A 19,229-nucleotide genomic window follows, 5' to 3' on the forward strand; every position below is an offset into this window, starting at 1 on the left:
CAAGGTTTTGTTTGGCCAGATGCTATAAGCAGAAGATACTTGCTTGAGGTGCCATGCATTGGGACTGAACCTGGAACCATGTAGTTGAGAAGCAAGCTTCTCATCACACAGCCACGCCTCTGTGTGTGTGTGTGTGTGTTCGCGCGCGCGCGTGTGTGTATGTATTCGCGCGTGTGCAATTGTGTGTGTCCTGTGCCTGTCTCTTACTACTGCTTGACAACAAGTGTTGGTGTGTTTACGTCCCCGTAAAGTGACCGATAGAATAAGTACCAGGCTTAACAAAATAACTCCTTGGGGGTGATTTGTTCGACTAAAACTCTTCAAGGTTGCGCCTCAGCATCACCGCAGTCAAATGAATGAGAAAAGCAAAAGATTAAAGATTAACTTAAGTATTGGGTTTTATTCATTCCGTCTTTGTGCGGATGGCGTCTAAATGTGATGAGATGTGTTGCATCATTCGCTTTTGTGGTTGTAGTGTAATTTGATAGTATGTATGCATATCTCTCCGTGTGGCTATGTATCTATGCGTGTGCATGTGCGCGTGAGTGTGCGAGCAAGCGTAACTCTGTGTCTCTATACAAGTTTAAATCCATTGAGTTCTCTCCCTTGGCAGTGCTGATGGCTGAATCGAAACTAAAATGCGAACATTCGGACAACAGTGTTCGCAACAAACCAACGAACGATGGCAAATTCACGATGCCTGGTCAACAAAAGGCAATCGATCCCAATGTTTTGAAAGAATACTGTAAGTATCTGTCATATTCTCTCACTCTTCTGTAGAAGGCGATTTTTACCTCGGAACTTTTTTTTTTAAAGCAAATGATGTTATTTTTCGAAATAACAAAACAAAACGTTGATGTTTGCTATGTTAAGACCTCTGTCATAAATTGTTTGACAAGAATATATATAATATATTGTCATTGTAGAACGGAGAGATCTTTGTTGAACACACATACGAGCCAGTAAAGAAATAAATGATATAACACGCAGAATACCTTTATGTAAACACACACATACGTATATAGTGTGTGCTTCTTTCTTCGGATATATGATCCACTGACGTTATATATATATATGTGCTTTACTATTTCGCTTAGACATAGCGATACTAATAATCTCTTAGAACTAAATATATATATATATATATATATGCTTCAGAATTAAGCGTTAGGTGAGTACAGGACATAAAATAAAAATTCTTGCTCTCTTGTCATTTATTTCATTTCAAAAACATACATGCATACGCAAATATAATGCAATATATATATATATATATATATATATATATATATATATATATATATATATAGTTTTAGGGAAAAGAACCAAGGTTCATGAACTCATCGATGAAAATCCAGTCACATATTTTATTCTGTGAAACTTAATTTAATTTTAATTTTTAATAAATTGATTTTAATTGAGTTTTTACCTGTAATTTTGGATTTTATCCCTAATAGTATTATATATATATATATATATATATATATATATATATATATATATATATATATATATATAGACATACATTTACTGAAGTATCAGTCTGAGATGCAGTAAGGGCTCCCACTGCTACAAATTCATATTCCTGTGTAGTATATATGTATATGTGTGCGTGTGTCTTAAGGTCCGACGATGTTTTAAACACTGATTCTTACCTCTAATTTCAAGTTGAACGAATGAAAGAGATCCCACCATACACACACAACATGAACCCTGGCCCTAGCTAAGATTCCTTGATAATCTGAGGTCGTGTACCGCCCTATATATGTCATCATAAACTGCATAAATTTATGCAGTTATATAATTATATAAAGTTATATATATTGACATTCCTTCATATTGCATACGACGGCTGCAGGCTTGCCAGAAGCCAGAGTATAAATAAATACAATACAACCACAATTGTTATTCAATTTTCTAATGAAACAAACTACAATGGCTCATAGGTAATAGTTTTATGGTCGAGTATACACCTGGAATATGTTGTTTAAAACTCATTCATAGTATTCGATTACCTGATGTCAGTAACTATATGAAGGTATATCACTGGATTTACTTCAGAATTTTTTTTTGGTTCTGTAGAATTTCTTAAAAATATGAGAGGAAGAAAATGGAATTCCCTAGACGAATAAAGGACATGAATTCATTTTTCTTTCCCTCATATATGTGTGTGTGTGTGTGTGGTCAGTGGATCGTATATCCGAAAAAGAAGCACACTCCGAAAGTTCGAGCAGTAATGTATTTATATGAAATTAAATATATGTCCGGTCATCGAGTGACCAATGGTTTCGCTTCCATAAAGCCCTTAGCTTCATATGCCTATAACAAATTATAGAGACCGAAAATGGAATATACAAGAAACTTTATTGCTCGCAACAATAATCGTTTCGACAATCCTTCATCGATTCCTCGCGGGGTGGGGGACATTGTACGAGTGGTTCTGGTGCAATCCTCGGTGCAGAAGTGTCTCGTCAGGTGATGTTATAAGGGGTATCTCGTTTGTGTCTATCGTTTATTATATACTCAACGAACACTGAGGAATTCCTGAGGTAGATCCAGCGACAGTTGTGTAAATACCGTGGATAACATCAGGTAGCCATAGGCAGTGATCGAGCTTCGTCGGCTAACTACTGGGAACATACCCAATACTTAAATAATTACTTTATTTATATATATATATATATGTATGTATGTATGTATAATTCAAATTTGCAAGGAAAAAAAGAGACGAAGACAGGTGAGGAATAACAAGCAGGTGTATTAGCGTAGTGTTTGATCTAAAATAATGGTTATTCCACCAGATTGTTCTGAGAAAGACCATCTGAAATACAGCTGATAAACCGATATTTTTGTTTTGTTATTCCATCAATTTCCTTCAGCTGTTTGTGTTTCAATAATTTTTATTTCTTTAGAATATTAAACGATTTTCGTATTTCGTAATTTTGCGTTTTATTAATTTATTTATTTATGTTTTTTTTTGTTTATGGTCGTACTATGTAGTTAGGAGTCGTCTCCCTTTGACCTTAACGACCTGAGTCAATATGGCTTGCTGTAATCAGGGAAAAGGAAAAGAACAAACTACTATGCAACAAACAAACAAAAAAAGGAAAAAGTGTCGCCCTTGCTTGAAGGTGAATAAATCATTATCAGTCAAAACTGTCTAAAATAATAGATAAAAAATTCAAATTGGAAAATAAAACGTCCGATTCATTTGCGCATGCGTGGATGCTCTTGTGCGGTCTTTAAATGTTTACACTGTGACGGCCGTCGTTTTTTTTTTTTTTTGTTTTCTTCTTCCAACCTTGACCATCTCGTTTTCTCACTCATTTCACACCCTACCGTCCTTTTTTTTTTCTTTTGAATAATGTATACACGGGCCTCAAGGGTGTCCATAAATTATCTTTACAATTTTCACACTTCCTAGCTTTAAATTGTAAAGGTAATTTATCCTCCGCACCCAGTCCCGTTTTCGTAGGGTGGGGGAAGTGGAAAAATAAATAAATAAAAAGGCCAAAGCGAGCATGACGGAGGTCAGGTCAGATTAAATGAAAACACAACTTATTGCCAATTTTATTTGGTAAAATTAGCGGTCAACATACAAACAAACTTTAGGGTGGGGGTCTCGTTTAGTAATTTAATACGGAGTTGACTGAAAAGTAATCAATAAGATTGTCATGGATGGATTGTCCTAGTTCTGTTAGATCAGCGCTGACTTGGACCGAACAGCAACAATTAGCGATAGGTCTGTGTGTGTGTGTGTGTGTATACTGGTATCACCCAATATGCTAGAAATTGCAGTTACATTCCTTGTCGGTGCATAAATTGTTAATAATTAATCTATAGAGATATTGGTTCCAAATTTTGGCTCAATGCCAGCAATTTCAGGGGATGGACTAAGTCAATTACGTTGATGGTAGTGCTTGACCTTCACTTATTTTATCGACCCTGAAAGGATGAAAGGCAAAGTCGACCTCAACTGAATTTGAACTCAGAATGTAATGACGGACGAAATGCCACTAAGCATTCCGCCCAGTGTGCAAACGATTCTACCAGCTCACCACCTTAATCTATATAAGTATTGATAAATGGACGTTATTTAGAATAAGGCCTCAGAGATAAAAAATTGGTTGGACATAAGGTGTGTTCATCAGTTGTGTGACCTAAGAAGGTTAACAGAAACCAATTAGGCTCTTAATAGGATTAATTATCGAAGCATAACAGGATAATTCATAGAAAACTTGGTGAAGATATTCTTGGTGCTATGACTTTAAAAAATCAGTGACGTAGCTGGAGTGTGTGTCACCTGGAGCAGCCTTTGTGTTTGATCTCCACTTGAGTTTGTTGCTTATACAGTAGGCTCACATGAAAGTGTTGTGCAGAACAATCCTCTCCTTCCAGATATGCTACTGCAAATGTCTGAACCATTTCTTCCTGCCTGCAGCGTTTGAGACATTTGGAGGGGCTGGGCTGCTAACAGCGAAGTTCTCGTCAGCATTTGCAGTTCACCTTAAGTCCTCTACAAATGTCATTTAGTCCTCCACATCATAACAATTTTGGCAAGTATCATTTAAACTGGCACTCCATTAGTTATGATGACAAAGGGTCCAATTGATCCGATCAACAGAACAGCCTGCTCATAAAATTAACATGCAAGTGGTTGAGCACTCCACAGACATGTGTACCCTTAACATAGTTCTCAGGGAGATTCAGCATGACACAGAAAGCGACACGACTGGCCCCTTGAATTACAGGTACCTCTCATTTTTGCCAGCTGAGTGGACAGGAGCAATGAAAAATAAAGCATCTTGCTGAAGGACATAATGTACTGCTGTGAATCACAACCATGGGCTGAAATACCCTAACCACTAAGTCACATGCAAGTATTGTTACATTCTCTAAAATCATCATTTTATACTCTTCAATTGTTAAGTCATCTACAAATATTGTTATATTCTCTACAACCATTATCATTGCCCCTTCAAACATTATTACATTTTCTACACCCATCATCATCTTCTCAACAAATAATATTACTTTCTCTACAAACATTAATGTATCCTACAAACGTTATTATTATTATGTTTACAGTGGACAGTGTTTATCCTCTACAAAAGGCTGCCCGTGATGGCAGAGCTGATATTCTGAAGTTGTTGGTTAGAAAATATGGAATGAATGTCAACTGCCAAACATATGATTTGGTGACCCCTCTACATGAAGCCAGTGCCTGGGGTCACGTGAATTGCGTCACTGAACTCATTCAGTTAGATGCTTCGGTAAGGTGATTTTATTCTCATTCTTCAGTCGTTCTCCTCTCTTTCGTAAGGCTTGTTTACAGCCAAGAGGAAATATTTCTAATATGGTTTTTAGTTAAGTCATAGGGTGGTTGGAATCTTTGCTAACATAATGGAGTGACTCATTTGTTTTTCTCTCTGAGCAGTAAAGGCCATTAGCTAGGTTGAATATCAAATCAAGGAATTTGACCAATCCAAGGTTAGATTCGACAGTAATTTTTCATTCTAATGCCCTAAACAATTTGTGGAGTTCCTTCATAATTTGGTTGATATTCTTGTGGGTTATTATTTGTTATGGGTGTGAGTTCATCGTTTCAGTAGAGACTACCCTTAAACATTTATGGTTTACAAGAAAGCGTTTATATGTTCCTACTAAAAAGTCTTTTCTTCTCTTCAATTTGACATTGAGTGAAAATGGTGTCTTAAACCATTTAATTTTGCACTTTTTTTTTTGTTTTTGCTTTGTAGGGATCAGTTTTAGCGATTGGTATGTATGTGATTTTTTTTTTTTTTCGAAACTACTGGCTTCTATAGTTGTGCTTTTGTATGGTGTACCTTTCTTGCATATTTCCTTATTAGATGAGAGAGTAGATAGTCGTAGTCATCAGCTGAAATCAATTAACAGGTTTTTAAATACTATCAATGGGTAACCAGAGCCTTTGCATATTTATCCATTCATTTTTAAGCCCATTTCTCCATGGTAGCATGGGTTAGATGAATATTTCATTGAGGCATTGTTTTACAGGTGGATGCCCGTCTTGCTGCTAACCCTTACTTGCTTTCAAATAAGGGATTTCGTATTCTACTTGTCTTCAAAGGCACAAAGCCAGTAGATGGTTTGTTGACAGGGAAGTGACAATAACATCACTGCTGGTAGCACTGATTATTTCTGGAGATGTGCAGATGAAAGCAGTCACACACACACACACACACACAAACATACAAATCTAGATTGTGTGTGTATGCATATATATATATATATATATATATATATATATATATATATATAGGTAAATGATAAGATTGCTTCAATATTTCAGGGGTAGTCTGAAGTATCTAAGCAACCAGGGGATATTTAAATCTGAAGGCACTCCTGGAAATTACTTGTGTGGGTACCGTCTTCGTTAGAAGGTATCCAGAGGCAGGTAATTTATTGTTTAAACCGCAGTTTATAATTATAATTATATATATATATATATACATACATATACGAGCACACAGATGTTTGTGTGCCTGTCACATGTACAGAAATCTTTATAAAAGTGGTGTATTTGCTCCCCCCCACTTCAACAAACCAAGGGGAGATAATTACCACTTCATTTATGATAACATCTGTACTTGAAATAAAAGTGGGAGGTCTTGGTATTGATGAATGATGTCTATCCAAGATAAACAAAGGCACCTTGGTACTATCACAATGTCTAAACACAGTTAATTTATATGCAGCTTTACCTGTCTATGTACATCGAGATTATCTAACTATTTTTAATCTAATTACCTGGGTAATGTTAGATATTCTAGACTGCTCTGTTTTAAAAACATTTGGAGATGTTTAGGTAAATAACATTTTTTTTTTTGAAGTTGTTGTTTTTGGAATCCAACCAGAATTTTGTGTAATTGTTTATTTAATAACAGGGTTGCAATTGAAATTCTAATTTCAATGTAAACATTTTAATATAGGCACTTCTCAGTGGGTTGTAATAAAAAGGGTTAATATCGTAAAATCAGTGTACGGAAAAGTCCTTAAAAGTACCCCAAGATTTACGAGACATTTTACATTCTGTGGCTATTTATTAATCAGTGTGCATCATTTCCTGTTTGTTAGGTGAATGCCCGCAATATCGATGGTTCGACACCCCTGTGTGAAGCAAGCAGCCATGGAAAGACAGAATGTGTCCGTCTACTTTTAACTGCTGGAGCATACGTTAACCCTCCACTCCTACTCACAACTCCCTTACATGAAGCAGTTTTCAATAGTGAGTGAGTGAAAACTTGATTTCCTTTCTCTCATCACATCTCTTCCTATCTTTTGTTTGTTTTATTTTTGTTGTTGCTGTTTTACTCTTTGACAGAAGTTGTCTGGTATTTTATTCTTGTTATTCACTGAATGGTTGTACCACAAGATGGCCATAGTTAAATTGCTGGAAGCACAGTTGCTAAAGTACCATTCAAATTGCATGATAGTCTTTAGTTTCAGCCTTTTATGGCAGTGGCGGTATGGTAAGAAGCTTGCTTTCCATTTACATGGTTCTGGGTTTAGTCTCACTTGGACAAGTGTCTTCTATAGCAACTTGTCCTGTATCATCCTTTAACATCAAGTCTTTGTCTTCATCATTTTTCATTTTTCTCTTCTACTTTTTTTCCAGACAACTGGGAATGTACTGAGATTCTAACGGAAGCAGGAGCCAACTTAGAGGCAAGTGACATCCATTTCGGCACACCCCTCCTTGTTACCTGCTTGAATGGTTACATCAAATGTGCCAAGGTTCTCCTACAATCAGGTAAACCCTTAAACTGATTTTGTTTGACCTTGATTTTTTTTTTTTTTTTTTTTTTTTCTGTTAGTTTTTGAAAATCTTGGCTTCATTACTTATTTCAATGAGGAAAACTGACTTCCATTATTATTATTATTATTATTATTATCATTATTAAGGCGGTGAACTGGCAGAATCATTAGCATGCCAGGCAAAATGCGTAGCCTGTCGCTACTTTCTGAATTCAAATTCCATCAAGGTCGACTTGGCCTTTCATCATTTTGAGTATCAATAGATTAAGTACCGGTAAAACATTGGTTCAATGTAATTGATTCGTCTCCTTCCCCAAAATTTCAGGCCTTGTGCCTTTAGTAGGAAGGATTATTGTTATTATTATTATTATTATTATTATTATTTTCCATTTTTAATCTGCTTTATTCTTAGGAGCCAACGTAAATGCTGCCAGAACACATCAAACCCCTTTGCACGAAGCCATAAAACAAGGTTTGGACAATGATTTCCTCACGCTGCTTCTTGAACATGGTGCCAACACACGCAGCTTAAACAACCAAGGTTTGCTACCACGCCACTTGGCACACCGGAATTCCAATGTCATTAAGTTGTTGGATTATTGGGAAAGTAAGTCAGAAATATTTTGGAGATTTATGGTTCTTCATTATTTTATTCAGTATTTGTATTTTTATTTCAATAAATTTCAATCATTGAAAGATATAGTTTTATGATAACAAGACCTTCGTACATTGGGCCTCACCGAGGCGATGACTACTGACGGAGACCTTTGGAAATGTGCTGTGCGTGAGAAGACCCGGCAAGCCAAGTAAGATCGTTGCCAGTGCCCCTGGACTGGTTCTTGTGCGAGTGGCACATGAGATGCACCATTTTGAGCGTGGCCGTTGCCAGTACCGCCTGACTGGCTCCCGTAGGATTTTCGAGCGAGATTGTTGCCAGTGCCCCTGGACTGGCTTGTGCGGGTGGCACATAAAAGACACCATTTCGAGCGTGGCCGTTTTCGTGCGGGTGACACGTAAAAGCACCCACTACACTCTCTGAGTGGTTGGCGTTAAGAAGGGCATCCAGCTGTAGAAACTCTGCCAAATTAGACTGGAGCCTGGTGTTGCCATCCGGTTTCACCAGTCCTCAGTCAAATCGTCCAACCCATGCTAGCATGGAAAGCGGACGTTAAACGATGATGATGATGATGATGATGTTTCCCTTTTGGGGTTTTATTATATGTCAATGATTAGCCATGTACCAACCCTTTTCTTACCACCACTGCAATAACAACCAGCAGCCAACGATGCCATTGTAACTTTCTTGACCAATCCTTCATTCTTACACTGATTCACTTCAGAGTAGAGAGTGAATTCTTTAACAATTGCTGCCATCCCAACCACATAGTTCTGGGTTCAGTCCTACTGTGTGGCATCTTGAGCAAGTGTCTTCTACTGTAGCCTACAACATATGTTACAGTATCCAGTCATAGAAATCTTGTCAAAGCAGGTACTGGAGACCAACACAACCCTCGGGCTTGTTGCATCCTTTCAAACTACCCAACCCATGCCAGCATTGGTTCGCAAATGTGGTTCACGAAAGAGTCATACCCAACGACTGGTGTAGCAGCACCATAGTCAACTGCTACAAAGATAAAAGTGATGCCTCAGATAGAAATAATTACAGAGGTATCAAATCGTTGTGTCGAGTGACGAAAGTTACAGAGAGAGCCATAGTCCAACCAATTAGGGAGAGTTAGTCTAGATGAGATGCAGTTTGGTTTTGTGCCAAGCAGAAGCACCACTGATGCTATATTTCTGGTAAGCCTTGTACAGGGACACTACCAGTAAGGTGAGGGTGGGCAACGAGTACAGTGAAGAATTCAGGGTACAAGTAGGGGTTCACCAAGGATCGGTCCTCAGCCCCCTCTTGCTCATCATAGTCCCCTAGGCAATACTATTATTATAAAGGCAGCGAACTGACAGAATTGTTAGCACACCAGGCGAAATGCTTAGTGGTATTTCATCTGTTGCTACGTTCTGAGTTCAAATTCCACCAAGGCCAACATTGCTTTTCATCCTTTTGGGGGTTGATAAATTAAGTACCAGTGAAACACTGAGGTTGATGCAATTGACTAGTCCCCTCCCTTGTGCCTTTAGTAGAAAGGATTATTATTATGATGACATACATTGCCTTTGTTTAAATTCATTTTGAAATAATGAACAATTGAGTAAAATAACTTTGTTGTTTATTAAGCTGGTCCACAGAGAGAGGAATAACTTGTGGCAAGCAGCAGAAAAACTATGCAATTGATGGATGTTTCATTAACCTATTGGGCAGAATTCAAATCTCCTCAATGAGTAATTTTTCCTAATTCTTTATTTAGTATAAGGACTGTAGCAAAGTTTGAAATTAAAATTCCCTTCCTTTTTTTCTTTTTCGTTTTCTGTTTTAAACATTTTATTTTCCCTTTTTGTTTCAGAAAACCCCCAGAGTCTGTTGTTCTATGCTCGGAAATCAATCTTGAAGGCTATCAGAAATTATCATCTTATTTCTAGACTTGAGATACCTCAAATCCTACAGAACTACCTCAGTTTCAAGTAACCCTTGACAATAAAATCTCATTGCTACTCTAAAGACAATTCCAGGATTCAAGGAGTATTTTTGTTTTTCTTTTTGTTTACAGCTGGATATCATCATTCCTTCTATTAATCTCTGCCTACCTCCATCAACATAGAGAAACTAGAGTTACTACATGTAATGCCTTACTAATCACTGTGTTATATCCACAAGTATAGCATGTAACTCTTTGATTTGGCTGATCAAGGTAAAAAAAAAACCCTGTTTATCATTTATTTCACAGTTCAGTGGCTAGCAGGATTCACTAAGCTGTTAAAGTAATTGATCCAACCAATAAAACAATTGAGTCCAGCCATTGGATATTATTTGGGGAAAACCTTTAGTTTAACCCATTACCTCCCATAATTCTATTAACTGGAATTTTTTTTAATGAAACTTTGATTTCTAGCAAAAAACAGCCTTCGAAACACGCTGGAATGATCAAAATAACATTTCAAAATAACATTTTAAATAGAAATAAGCGAGAAATAGGGTGAAAAATTAGCAAACCTCATTTGAATATCAGAGAAATATACCTAGTAGATATAGCAAAAAGGTTAGATATGTGTAAATATTGACAGATAATTACGAAATTTGTCATTTTTAAGCGATCTCATATGAGATCACTGGTAGGTAATGGGTTAATGTAAAATACTGTCTGAGAATATTGGAGTTCTGCTGTGCACTCATTTGGTGCCAATGTCTACAAATGGGAAATGATTTAAATGAAGAAAGTTTTCTACCGGTGACTGAAGTTCTGAAAATGATAAAACCTGAACTAATAGCAGCATTCTGATGTATAGCATTGATATTTCTCATGATTGGATTGTATTTTGTATATTTTAAGAAGCCCTCAGTTAACTGCGTTGGTCAGGTGTTTCAGCCTTGGGCTAAAAGCTGATACTTTGTATCATGTTGCTTTCTGCTGAGCCATACTCTTGGCTAGGAAACACTACTTTTTGTGCTGTGCTCCCTTTTTAGTTAGAAATAGGGGTTGTGTTGTTGTCCCCGGCTTGCAGTGTTTGTGTTCAAGTCTTCCTTTTAATCTCAAGAATGCCACAAGAAACCACCTGTGTGTATTTCTGCATAATGAGATCTTGCAGTTTGGAAGAAACAACCCACCCCAAAAGTTTGTCTCTCTCTGCAGCACTTTTCGTGTTGTGTGAATGACTGTTTAGAAATCCTGAAGAGGCTTCCTTAGATCTGATGATTAGGTTTGGTTTCATGGTATGAAGCGGAAAAGAGATAAATCTTCCCTGGGTGAGACAACAGTCTTTCACTAGTTAACATTCCCTGAGGATTTGGTATTTAATACTGTCGACCGTTAGGAGAGCTGTGATAGCATTATACTAATGTGTGCTACAACAGTAACATTGATCACCACTAACACTACCGCAATGACTGTACTAACCACAAAATAACATTAACCATATCAACAACAATAACAGCAACATCAATAACAAGTACCACAATAACACCATCAACTGCAACATCAACCACAACAATACTAACCATAGCAGCACCTACACTACAACAGCATTATTGATTACCACGACCATGCTGCAGCAGCAGTTGTAACATCAACCACCACTACCACTACAACAACAACAATAATAATAAAACATCACAGCACTAAACATAACATCAACAGCAAAAATATTTATCATAACAACACCAAGAACTACATCAATAATAATCGCACAACAACAACAACAACATCAACCACCACAATCACTCTGCAGCAGCAATAACACCAACATGCACTACAGCTGCACCAATTGCAACATCAACCACAGCAACAATAATAATCCTTTCTACTAAAAGCACACGGCCTGAAATTTTGGGGGAAGGGACTAGTTGATCACATTGACCTGTTTCACTGGTACTTAATTTATCGACTCCGAAAAGATGAAGGGCAAAGTGGGCCTTGGCAGAATTTGAACCCAGAATGTAGTGACAGGTGCTTACGATTCTGCCAGCTCGCCACCCTAACAACAATAATGATAATATTGGGTTGTCCGGAAAGTTCGTGCCGAATTATAGTGGCTTACCTTTTGACTTATTTACCATGAAACCACCTCAATTCTAGGAAGAGGGTATGACTAACCCCCTCTCCCAAAATTTCAGACCTTTATTATTATTATTATTATTATTATTATTATTATTATTATTAAGGCGGTGAGCTGGCAGAATTGTTAGCACGCTGGACGAAATGCTTAGCAGTATTTCACCTGTCGCTATGTTCTGAGTTCAAATTCCATTGAAGTTGACTTTGCCTTTCATCCTTTCGGGGTCAATAAATTAAGTACCAGTTAAGTACTGGGGTCAGTGTAATCGATTAGTCCCTTCCCCAAAAATTTCAGGCCTTATGCCTATAGTAGAAAGGATTATTATTATTTATTATTATTATTATTATTATTATTATTATTATTATTAAGGTGGCAACCTGGCAAAATTGTTAGCACCCAGTCAAAATGCTTAGCGGCATTTCATCTGTCTGTATGTTCTGCGTTCAGATTCCACCGAGGTCGACTTTACCTTTCATCCTTTCAGGGTCGATAAAATAAGTACCAGGTGAACACTGGGGTTGATTTAATCAACTTAGTCCCTTCTCCCCGAAATTGCTGGCCTTGTGCCAAAATATGAAACCAAAGTTTCCTTCACAGTAAACTGTTTAGCGATTGGAGGAATAGGCCATCAGATGTTGAAATAGATGGCTCCAACATAATTCAACTTCCTGACCATGCAAGTATGGAATTAGGATAGAAAACAAAAAAAAAAAAAAAAAGGAACCATTTTGTGGTGGGAGAAAACCACTTTTATTTATGTTAGTGTGAAGAATGAATGGATGGGACGGGGGGGGGGGGGATACGCAAATTTGTTTCATCTGAAATTGAATAATAAATTTTAAAAATTGTAAACTAAATTTTATTTTATCTTTGAGTAATCCTTATTAAAGTCATCTGTATTCTTTATATCTCCCTATTTATTATTATTATTATTATTATTATTATTATTATTATTATTATTATTATTATTATTATTATTATTATTATTATTATTATTACTATTACTATTACTATTACTATTATTATTATTATTATTATTATTATTATTATTATTATTATTAAGGTGGCGAGCTGGCAGAAGTGTTAGCATGCCGGGTGAAATGCTTAGCGGTATTTCGCCTGTCGCCATGTTCCGAGTTCAAATTCTGCCGAGGTTGACTTTACCTTTCATCCTTTCAGGTTTGATAAAAATAAGTACCAGTGAAACACTGGGTCGATGTAATCGACTAGTCCCCCCTCCCCCAAAATGGCTGCCATTATGGCAAAATCTGAAACCATTATTATTATTATTATTATTATTATTATCATGCTTGTCATATTTTAATAAAATATTTCAGATAAACAATACTCAGGACAAAACAATGTTGTGTCTTTCTTATGTTTTTCTCTATTGTATCCTCTCTCTCTCTCTCTCTCTCTCTCTCTCTCTCTCTCTCTTATTTCATCCTCTCTCACTGTCTCACCCTCTCTCCTTTCCCACTCTCTCTCTCTCTCTCACTCTCTTTGTTGTGTAGCTGTGTCCGGACTGGTCCCATTCTCCCAGGGAATGTCTCATTGTTATTTTACAATTAATACTGCTGCCTCAGTAAATGTGCTTTTTTATTCCCATATTTCACACATTCTTGGCTATAATGTCTGTGAAGTTCACTGAGACTTAACCATGTGTGTGTGTGTGTATGTGTGTGTACATGTCCATATATGTATGTATATATACACATCTATATATGTATATATACTTTATTGAAAAGCAGCAGAAATATAACAAAACCTTTTGTTATATTTCTACTGCTTTTAAATAAAGCATATTACTCTACCTCTGGTATTTGAGTACTCTTTTTTCCACCTTGTTGCACATTTATGTGCTTACTCCAGTATACATATATATATATATATATATATATATATATATATATGTATGTGTATATATATATATATGTATGTGTATATATATATATATGTATGTGTATATATATATATATATGTATGTGTATATATATATGTATGTGTATATATATATATATATGTATGTGTATATATATATATATGTATGTGTGTATATATATATATATATGTATGTGTATATATATATATATATATATATGTATGTGTATATATATATATGTATGTGTATATATATATATATATATGTATGTGTATATATATATATATATGTATGTGTATATATATATATATATGTATGTGTATATATATATATATATGTATGTGTATATATATATATATATGTATGTGTATATATATATATATATGTATGTGTATATATATATATATATGTATGTGTATATATATATATATGTATGTGTATATATATATATATATATGTATGTATGTGTATATATATATGTATGTATGTTTACATGTATGTGTATATATATATATATGTATGTATGTTTACATGTATCTATATATTTATATATGTTTGTTTGTATATATATGTTTGTGTGTATATATATATATATATATATATATATATATATATATATATACATACATAATGTACATATATATAAGTAAACGTGTGTGTGTGTGTGTGTTTGTGTCTCTGTGAATGCAAGTGTATGTGTCAATGAGTTTGTATTTTTTCCTTGTATAATGCGTGTTCGATGACCGTAAACAAATGACATTGCTGTACGTTTGCAGTCAACCGTGAAAGCATGTCTAGATTTCTGGATATGTCTTGACATGTTGCGCCATCTTCATAAACAAAGGCTGCTAGTGACTATGTCTGGGTTGTTCATTGTCCAATAGACTGGGGTGGGGTGGGGTGGGGTGGGGTATAGTGGATAGTACCTTGCTTGGAAACAGGTGAGAGATTGTGACAAGAAGAGCATCCCCACACAGAAGATTTACTTCAACAATTTTCATTTGTCCCATGTCATCATCACCATTTAATGTCTGTTGTCCATGCTAGTTGGTTGGACGGTGTGACCAGAGCTGGCAAGCCAGGGGTCGGGGTGCTGCACCAGGCTCCAGTTGTCTGCTTTGGCATGGTTTCTATGGCTGGATGCCCTTCCTAACACCAACCACTTTACAGAGTATTGGCGCTTTTCACATGTTGCCACATGGGCACTTTTACGTGGCACCACCATGGGTGCTTTATGCAATCAGAAGGATTGGTCTTAACACTTCTGCTTTGGAGGACAGGTCCAGGTCTTCTTGAGTACAGCCAGGCACCAGGTGGCTTGGCCCCTTATCATCTCACCTGAAAGGTTCAGCTTCCTCAGGTCATTCTTCAGTACTTTGCCCCATGTTTTCCTGGGTCTCCCACATCTATGTGTTCCATCCACTTTGAGAGATCAATGCTTCTTTATAGAGCCGTCAGCAACCATCGGCATCACATGACCAAACCAGCACAGTCTCCTCTCTTGCACACAGCAACAAATTCCTCTTACGCCTAACTTCTCTCTCAGAACATGTAAGTATAGAAAAGTAAACATTACCCCTTTAGCATTTAAACCCCCATCAAAATCTCAGAGCTACAAAATGATCCTTTCTACTACAGGCACTGTGGTGTTATGAGCCAGGCTGTGTTATAGGGAAGGATCAGAAGTGAGGGAGTAGGTATGTCCTGTCGGAAGTGGGGCCTGTGGATTCCATTGGAAGTGCCGTGGTGGATATGAGGGTCAGTCGGCGGTGAACAGCACATCAGAGCGGACGTGTGAAACGGTACAACAACAGATAGCACACATGGATGTGGAGTGAACCTTGGAGTTTGAGACAGCACGTAGATGTTGAAAGTGACCCTTTTCCCGGACCGACAGGTAAGACTACCGTAGTTCTCTCTTCGCTTCCGTCTTTTTCTTCCTTTACATCACAGACACAAGGAGTGAAATTTTTGGCGGGAGGAGATAAGTCAATTACATTTACTCCAGTGCTCAACTGGTATTTATTTTATCGACTCTGAAAGGATGAAAGGCAAAGTCCACCTTGGCTGCATTTGAAAAGAGCTTCAAAATAATACATGACTAATTCAAAACAATGTGAATAAATATTTCATTTGGCAGAATAATCTGGACGCTGAAAGTTTAGGGCTTAGCAAAAGGACAAACCTATATCTCAACAATTCTAAGATCTGAAGAAACCAGTTCTTTCACCAGTATCTGCAACTATTTGTATCACAAGTCAGACAGGGAGCCTGTTTGAGGTAGCTCGAGTTGCTAGAAATAGCAAGCGAATTTCCCTCAAATTACACTATGCTGTCATAAAAAGAAAGCAACATATTTGGAATTCTGTTGTCTTGGATACACTTCTTTAAACCAAAGGGGGATGGTGGTGGCTAGATTGTCGTTCATTGTAGGTCTGCTGAATCAGGGCTTAACTGAGGCTAAACAACCATAAAGAGAGCAACATGTCCAGAGGGTGGGTGAGGGTGGAATTACTGAGACCACCTAATTGTCAGAATTTATTTTAGGTATCCTTCCTGTTCAACTTACCATTCTTGTTGACCTCACTTCCTTGGTTTTTCACCCCCCTCACCCTTATTTGCGTATTCGACTGTCTCCCTGCCACTTCAAGTCCCCATCACCATCACCACCTTCTATTTCTTCATTTTCTCACGAAGCAGAAGTTATGAAACATTATATTCTACACTCCACCCAGCCAAACAGACTGAACCACATTTTTACCAATGCGGACCATTACCAGTTCCTCCGAAATCCAAGAAACCATTTTATTTATTTATATATTAAAAAAAAAAAAACTGTTTTTTAAAAACTTTTAAATTCCCACCATCGCTACCATTTATGATTTTTTTTAACGATTATTTGAATTTAGTTTATTTCATTTTATCATTTCACATTTAAAAAATATGGGAATTGTAAAGTGTAAAGTCTTATTTTTCAAATTACCAATATTGTTTGCTTACGATAATTTTTCACTTTCAGTTTATAACTGTAAACTGAAAAGAGTGGCTTAAAATGCATAGAGATAAACAGATAATATAGCTGATATAGTGTCAAAACGCCCTTCCATGGACGGGACGGTCACGGCTGGAACGCATTTGAGTACAAATTTACGTGCCATGTCCAACAAATTAAAGACTGAACCAATTGCTCTACTTAAAGCCCAGGTTTCCTTTGCTCTGATTGGTCGATTTATTCAGCCAATCAACTGTCAGCCGCTAATTTTCAATTTAAAGATTTTAAAAAACAAAAACAAAACACTAGAATTTGTCTCGGGATTATTTGGCTTTATTTTATTTACAACAGCTTTTGGGATTGTAATTATTTTTAATTGCTGTGTTGTATTGCCTTCGTTCCGATGAAAACTCCTAAAATGACGTCGAAAGAAAACCACAAGTATGTATATTTCGGATATATAATATTATACATGTGTATACATTCCCATAGAGGTCGCCATTCATTCGATACAAAGTTATTTAGGACGAAAATAAGATGTAAAGTATCTCTAAGTAGCAGAAATATCGCCCAAAAAGTGTATATAGATATATAAATGTATTTATATATTCATATATATACACACATGTATGTAGAATGTGTATATATATATATATGTATATTAGTGCAATGTGTAGATATGCCGCCATCACAGTTACTAATCGAGATTCCAGACTTCATTAATATATTTGTTGGCCTTGTGCTCGAATTTGAAATTGTTATTTTAATACATTAACGTTTAACGGTTTAAATAATGGATGGAAAAAAAAATGTCTTTAATAATTCTGTACATATCTGATGTGTGTAGCTTCATTAAAACTTCAAAAAATATTCTACGCACGTTTGTATGTGTGCAGAATATATGTATGCATACTCATTTATTTGTTTCAGTCATTTGACTGCGGCCATGCTGGAGCACCGCCTTTAGTCGAGCAAATCGACCCCAGGACTTATTCTATCGGTTTTTTTTTGCCGAACCGCTAAGTTACGGGAATTAAACACACCAGCATCGGTTGTCAAGCGATGTTGGGCGGGGGGGGGGACACAAACACATACACACACACATATATATATACATATATACACATACATATATATATATACATATATACGACATATATATATGTGTGTGTAGAATAGATAAATATATATAGGCGTTGTTCTTTGCTAAGCATATAACCGATCATATCTTTGGTAATTTTACAGATTAACACCCGCACGATCTTCACTAGGGTTTTTTGAGTCACAGTTAGGGTTTAGGGTTTGTGTTAGAATTCCGTCCCTAACCGTAACCCTAAACACTAACCCTAACACCCTTGTGAAGATCGTACTGGTGTTAATCTGAAAAATTACCATATCTTTTTATATTCTTCGATATGTTTTTTAACTATTTTTTCCTATTTATGTCTTTTTATTTCAACATGAGGAAGATTACGATTCTTTTTTTCCTTTTAATTTTTCAAAAATTCAAAAAAACACACAAGTATTTCGAAATCAAAGATAAAAAAAAAATTGCGCATTTTTTGTATCCTCTCTGCCAGTAGAATATTTCGCATTTTGTCTGGGTATGGATATATGTATATATAGATATATATATTATAAACGCCTCTTTCGTTACGTATGCGTTTATAATAAAACTTTCCTAGTGTATGTGTGTGAATGTGTATATACATACATACAAACACACGCACCATTATTATTTTGCTTTATTCGATCCTTGCTTTTTGTTTTTCGTCGAATTAAATTTTTTATCACCAGAATTCGAAATTTTCCTTTTGTCATGGAAAATTTCTCGTGTCAGAGGTCAGACACAAAAAATGTGTGACATTGTCATTAAAACGGTTTTGTGTC

General features: G+C 36.2%; 2 protein-coding genes across 2 annotated transcripts in view; both read left to right on the forward strand.

Moving 5' to 3' along the window:
• Positions 1 to 613: 613 nt before the first annotated feature.
• Positions 614 to 12,131, forward strand: LOC106883138 (ankyrin repeat and SOCS box protein 13). Its single transcript, XM_052976541.2, has 6 exons — positions 614 to 745; positions 5,089 to 5,273; positions 7,117 to 7,267; positions 7,658 to 7,792; positions 8,210 to 8,404; positions 10,260 to 12,131. The coding sequence occupies exons 1-6, from the start codon at positions 619 to 621 to the stop codon at positions 10,379 to 10,381; spliced, it is 915 nt and encodes a 304-aa protein (XP_052832501.1). The 5' UTR covers positions 614 to 618; the 3' UTR covers positions 10,382 to 12,131.
• A 5,467-nt stretch (positions 12,132 to 17,598) lies between these two features.
• LOC106883137 (rho guanine nucleotide exchange factor 3) overlaps positions 17,599 to 19,229 on the forward strand; it is a 57,755-nt gene continuing 56,124 nt past the window's right edge. Inside the window, exon 1 of the mRNA XM_014934027.3 lies at positions 17,599 to 17,780. Coding sequence (XP_014789513.1) covers positions 17,743 to 17,780 — 38 coding nt within the window. The 5' untranslated portion in view covers positions 17,599 to 17,742. The remainder of the gene's footprint in view (positions 17,781 to 19,229) is intronic.

Source organism: Octopus bimaculoides, chromosome 25 (assembly GCF_046866305.1).
Source record: "Octopus bimaculoides isolate indiv1 chromosome 25, ASM4686630v1, whole genome shotgun sequence".
In the NCBI taxonomy this organism is placed as follows: domain Eukaryota; kingdom Metazoa; phylum Mollusca; class Cephalopoda; order Octopoda; family Octopodidae; genus Octopus; species Octopus bimaculoides.

Bases quoted from the DNA above. Each gene is read 5' to 3' on its own strand.
- LOC106883138 (XM_052976541.2), top strand. From the start codon at position 619: ATGGCTGAATCGAAACTAAAATGCGAACATTCGGACAACAGTGTTCGC. The intron at 7,268-7,657 runs GTGAGTGAGTGA...CTTTTTTTCCAG, and splicing joins ACATGAAGCAGTTTTCAATA to ACAACTGGGAATGTACTGAG. The intron at 7,793-8,209 runs GTAAACCCTTAA...CTTTATTCTTAG, and splicing joins CAAGGTTCTCCTACAATCAG to GAGCCAACGTAAATGCTGCC.